The following is a 6061-nucleotide window of genomic DNA, read 5'->3' as shown; positions in this document are numbered from 1 at the left end:
CATGCAGGAAACTTCCTGGTGAAACTTCTCTGCACTGTCTCCAGTGCATAATCTTACCTCATAATCTTATTAGAAATAAAGAATTCATTTTAGAGGCTGAAAAATATACTGAAAGGGAACCATTACTATTGGGATCTTACCTCTTCAGTGTTATGTGTGGTTTCACAAGTGAAAGTGACTGAATGCCAAATTCCAGCAAGGGGAATGAGATGCAGTCTTGCATCATCAGAGTTTAGGATAAATAGTGAAATAACATTGTTACAAAATGTTAATTGTGCTCAGTTGATGGCTCAGTTAAATAGTTTGGAGACTAAATGCAGAACAAAATTATCTATTCCTATGCTTGAACAAATAAAATTACAGGCTACAAATGCCATGTCAGATCAAACAGAATAAATCTATAGTAGCAAAAGAGTAACTGCCATGGTGTATAAAATTACCCCTTTCCCTAGAATCCCACTGTTACAAGACTATTGAACGGCTCCCTAGTACGATAAGATGGACTCTTGACCTCACAACCTACCTCATGATGACCTTGCACCTTATTGTCTGCCTGCACTGCACTTTCTGTAACTGTAACACTTGATTCTGCATTCTGTTTTTGTTTTACCTTGTACTACCTCAATGAACTGTTGTAATGAATTGATCTGTATGAACGATATGCAGGACAAGCTTTTTTTTTACTGTACTTCAGTACATGTGACAATAATAAACCAATTTACCAATTTAATTTACCAATTTATGAAAACTGTAAAAGCTGAAAATCTTAAAACAAAACAAAGTGTGGAAAATATATTACGGACCAGGCAACATCTTTGGAAAGAAAATACAGGTATGGAGCATAAATTCTATATGTCAGAACCGAAGAACATAAATAAGCCCCTGGGGTTCGTGGATTAATAGATATCAACAGTTAAGACATCAATATACAAAGGAATTTAATGCGTTAAATAATCTGATAGACCTAATTAAGAATACTCCGTCTTATTTATGCAGAACCATGCACAGAAGCAGTATATTGCAAGCTACTATCTCAGAGATACTTCAGATTCATCAGTTATCTACCTTAACGATGCTCTACAAGGCTTGACAATTCAAGTACCACACTACTAAAGTTTTAAAGTTCGTTCTATCCTATCGTTAATGAACATATCTATTTCTTTAAAATGTACCTATAAGATTACACCATATTAATAACGGACAATATATTAGATAATACAATACGGCTGCAATTATACGGGATTATATGAATATTACAGACAGAGAGCTGAAAAGTAATGGTCCGCGCGTAGAATAAATTTATTCAGTTCTGTTCTTTTAAAGAGTTTCCTCCGCCATCATCTGTAAGTCACTTTGCGAAATAATCAAGCCTAGCAACGATATACAGTAAAGCAGCTGTTTAGTGTTGGAGATCTCTAACCATTGTGTAGAGCAAATAAATAACGTTGAATATTAAGAATGTAGTACCAGCTGCACAAATAAACCACGACTATTATTCCCTTTACATCTGTTATTTTACCGTTGCTTGATAAATAAATATCTGAAGGCGTTGTTGTAATTTTTGTTGAAAGCTGTGTAGATGAGGGGATTGAAGAAGGAATTGGAATAACCGAGCCAGACAAATAAACTCTTCCAGACAGGGGGGACGCTGCAGGAACACAGAGGACTGATGAGTTCCGTGACGAAGAAGGGGGTCCAGCACAGGACGAACACCCCGATCAAGATGCCCACCATCACTGCTGCCTTTTTTTCTTTTTGCTGGCGCCAAGCTTCTCTGTCGGGCTGGAAGGTGAGAGCAGTGTGTCCAACCGCACACCGCAACTGTGGCTCCTGACTGGCTTCCTTCACCTGCAAGTAGGTTCATGGTTTTTCAAAAATGTTAATAATCTGCAGAGGGAGTAACACAAATCTCAGTGCTTCTTCGAGGACGAATGTTCAAGCCCCAACGAATACTGCACCAGAATATAATTATCACTTAAACAAGCCAGGTTACAAACCGACCTTTCAAGTCAACTGTGTGAAGCAGATTGACAGCATGTTACTAATTGGTGCATATGTCTGGTGTTCAATAAGTATATTACTATTCCGAGAAAACGGTTCGAACAAAGACCTAAACTTTGAAGTGAGACTGTACGAATTATCTAAAGGTCTGGATTTGGTGCCCAGCGACACCTTCACAAGTCTGGTGATTAACATCAAAGATAAATAGCTGTTAAAATATACATTCAATTGCAATGTGCAGTCCAATAACAGGGAGAGAGAGGGATTGGACATTGCTCACCCCCTCTTAGTTCGGCATTCAAACTAAGTAAACATTTGATTACACTTTTGCAAGCATTACCCGAAAATTCGCGGCATTTACTGCGGCATCACGCCGCCAGCACATGCTGCCCGCTCCCTCGGTCATGCTGATCCACAGTCCCAAAGATTTCCACAAAAAGACTACCCCCATCATGTGGACTTGTGCTCTTAAACCCCTCTCGCTGCAGAACAATTGAGTTATTCGGCCCTACACACACTCCTTTCTTTCACGCCACTTCCCATCTACAGACTAAGCCTCTTCCACAGACAGGAAGATTACGGTGAAACAACGAGCCGAATCTAATTTTGAAATGCCAGTTAACGCGAAAACTATAATTTTATCCGTAGGGAATCTTAACAGTATTTGAGATTTTATTTGAAGAATTTTACTTCATACAATAGAAAGAATACTTGAGGAAAACATGGAAATATCTGTAAGCTGTGACTGTTTGCAAGGTTGATAAAACGCGCTTTTGTTTTATTACTAGAAACACAGAAAACTGGAGCGGGTAAGGCCATTCGGCCCTTCAAGTCCCCTCCGCCGGCTAGGCCATCATAGCTGATCGGCCATGGCTCATTACCCTGTTCCATCTCCCCGCGTCCCTTGATCCTGACATTATCTAATTCCTTCTTGAATATAATGATTTGAATTTGTTTGTTGACGTAATGTTGATAATAATAAAAAAACTTTTTTTTGAAGAAAATGTAGAATCATTGTACTGAAAATCAGTTGTTTCCGCCTTTGGCTTTCTGGCTGATTTTAATACTCATTTGTTGCTGATACTAATGAGAATGATTGCAAAGATTTAGGGAGAAATCCCATCACATTTTCTCCGAGATTGTAAACGTTTCGGAAAGCACTAGAAGCGCCATTCGCAGAAATTGATTTCGTTTTCTGATCTTTGCTCAACGTTGTACCTTTATAACGTTACTACTTGTCACCAACAAATTACCAAAACTAATCCAGAGAACACATGAAGGGCGAACCCGGCGTTCTATTTGCATAGTTTTGCACCAAAAGGAATATCCTACAATATATTGTAATATCGCGTTAATGGTGTGGTTTAACACTCCATGCCTAGTGGTTGGATACTCTGGCCGCTGGATGTGCACCCATGACACTAATGAGAATTATTGCAACGATTTAAAAAATAAATAATAAAAATTTAAAAAAAATAAAAAGATAAAGAAGCTTCACAGGTGTGATGGGGCAGGAGAGGAATTGGTAGTGACGAAGGAAACAGGTTACCTGCAGTATTTCGGACATGGGTACCACAGCGTTCCTCTTGGAGCTGCCTATCCTCAACTTGGCAGCCTTATAGATTTTCCAGTAGACGAACACCACCACGCCAAGTGGGAAGTAGAAAGCTCCAAAAGTGGAAAGGATGGTATAGGAGGGCTCCTGGCTGATTTGACAGTTCTCCTGGTCGGCAGAGTAAGTTTCTCCCCATCCAAAAAGCGGGGAGAATGAAATGACAGCAGAGAGCGCCCAAGTCAGGACGATCATGATATTGGAGATCCTCTTTCTGGTCTTTAAAGTGTACTCGAGGTGCCTGGTAATGGACCAGAAACGGTCCAGGGCGATGGCGGTGACGTTCCAGATACTTGCCGTGCAGCACAGGACATCGAAGGAAATCCACACCTGACAGAGCACCCTGCCCAACCTCCAGCGTCTCCCAAACAGTTCGTTGACCAGACTGAGAGGCATCACCAAGGCGGCCACCATTACATCAGAGACGGCCATGGAGGCTACCAGATTATGCGGGACCCGGTGAAAAGTCTTTATCCTCAGGATGGTCACCAATACCAGCAAATTCCACACGAAGGTGGCAATGATGAGAAGGACCAACAGGGTCACCATGAGCACAGTGAAGAGAGTTAAAGGTTCCTGCTTCAGGTTGCTACCCTCCCAGCTTCCATTTACCAATATAGATTCGTTGACAAGCATGATTTAGTTTTCCCTTGCCAAGCAAACATACGTTCCAGGGTTGCTGATATCCGGATCCATTTATTGCAAAGTAAGCCACACTTCAGATTCATTCCCAACCAAACCAATGAGTTCTGCCTCTGGACCTCGCCGCAGCAAATCACGGCCCTTCGCCGTTTCCATTTTGATCAAAGTGGATCCTGGATCTTTCAGCTGGTGCACTTATTTACCAAACAGAGAGGAGCACGATCTTCATTAATATTATCACTTCAAAGCTTTTCCCAGAAGCCTACAGCTGATGCTGAGCCGGGCAGCGCCACTCCATGCAAATACGGTTCAAACACTGAGCGGCATAAAACATCCCACGCAATTAGCATGTTAACGAGACGTTTGGAGAGAATAACGGAACGTACTCCCAGGAGGAGATGTGATCAGGATGAATCTGCGTTGAGACCTTTACGAAATGGACAGGGCTGAGCCGTGATTTCGCTCGCCTTGCTTGAAGTCTTTCAAGACCTACTGCAATCTGCTCTGTGTCTTTATTTCACCAGCCAGCTCCAACCAACAGAGAAATGCAGTTCTCTTTTCTAATTCTTTTTTTTCACCTGGGCTCCAGCAACAAGTCGAACATTTGTTGTCCGTGCCTAATTGCCCTTGAGGATGTGGTGATGAATTCTTTGATGAAGGTATTCCCACAATTGTTGGATTGGCACTTCCAGGATTTGGGCTCAGTGATGGTGATATATTTCCAAGTCAGGATGGTGTGCAACTTGGACAGAAACCTACAGGCGGGCACACTTCCATGCCAGGTCCCATTGTTCTTCTTCATATTTGAAGCTGTGGGTTTGGTCCCACATGGTTTTCAGCCCATGGGATCCCAGGCAAACAAGGATCAGTGCTGGGACCTTTGATGTTTGTGATATACATTAACAACTTGGATGTGAATGCAGGACATACGTTTGCAGATGTCATGAAAATTTGTGGTGGTGTAGAGAGCAAACTGTTGTCTAAATTTAAGGTATGATATAGCTCAGCTAGAAAGTTGGACAGAGAAATGACAGATGGAATTTAATCCTGACAAGTGTGAGGTAATGCAGTCTGGGAAGGCAAACATGGGTAGGACATACACAGTAAATGGTACGGACCTAGGGAGTGCTGATAAACAGAGGGACCTTGGGGTACAAGTCCATAAATTCATGAAAGTGACAGCACAAGTGGAGAGGGTGATGAAGAAAGCATATGGGATGCTTGGCTTCACTGGCTATGCTATGAAATATAAGAGCTGGGGCATTATGATACAACTTTATAAACCATTGGTTGGGCCACATTTGGTTCTGCAGTTCTGGTCGTCAAACTGAAGGAAGTATGTAATTGTGCTGGAGGTTGCAGGAGAGATTCACCAGGATGTTGCCTGGATTGGAGCCTTTCAGTTACAAGGACAGGTTGGATAGACTGGGGTTGTTTTTCCTGAAGTGGAGGAGGTTGAGGGGTGACCTAATTGAGGTATACAAAATTATAATGGTAGATAAGGCAGATGTATTTTTTTTCATTCCAAACATACGCTTAAGGTGAGAGGTAGGAAACTTATAGGGGACCTGAAGGGAATTTCTTTCCACAGAGAATGGATGGAATCTGGAATACACTACCTGCGGAGGTGGTGCAGGCAGGTACTCTGACATTTAAGAAGCATCTGCGCAATCACTTCAATCACCAGGGCATAGAAGGCTATGGGTCCAATGTGTGCAAATGGGATTAGTGTGGATGACTGCAGCAGTTGGCATGTATCTGTACTGTATGACTCTATAAACATTGTGCATTCCTTCAGAGCCCTCG

General features: G+C 42.0%; 1 protein-coding gene across 1 annotated transcript; it reads right to left on the bottom strand.

The window, feature by feature from the left end:
- Positions 1 to 1515: 1515 nt before the first annotated feature.
- LOC127576642 (5-hydroxytryptamine receptor 5A-like) lies at positions 1516 to 4249 on the bottom strand. Its single transcript, XM_052027219.1, has 2 exons — positions 3551 to 4249; positions 1516 to 1848 (listed from the first exon to the last, which is right to left on the bottom strand). The coding sequence occupies exons 1-2, from the start codon at positions 4247 to 4249 to the stop codon at positions 1516 to 1518; spliced, it is 1032 nt and encodes a 343-aa protein (XP_051883179.1).
- Between the last annotated feature and the right edge of the window lie 1812 nt (positions 4250 to 6061).

Source organism: Pristis pectinata, chromosome 1 (genome assembly GCF_009764475.1).
Source record: "Pristis pectinata isolate sPriPec2 chromosome 1, sPriPec2.1.pri, whole genome shotgun sequence".
NCBI lineage: Eukaryota > Metazoa > Chordata > Chondrichthyes > Rhinopristiformes > Pristidae > Pristis > Pristis pectinata.
Note: the sequence above shows the minus strand (reverse complement) of the source record. Positions and strands in the feature narration are given on the sequence as shown.

What these genes read in the sequence shown, in the direction of transcription:
- LOC127576642 (XM_052027219.1), bottom strand. Translation starts at nt 4,249, where the DNA reads ATGCTTGTCAACGAATCTATATTGGTAAATGGAAGCTGGGAGGGTAGC. An exon ending in CCATGTCCGAAATACTGCAG is followed by an intron (nt 1,849 to 3,550) that starts GTAACCTGTTTC and finishes ACCTACTTGCAG; the next exon opens with GTGAAGGAAGCCAGTCAGGA.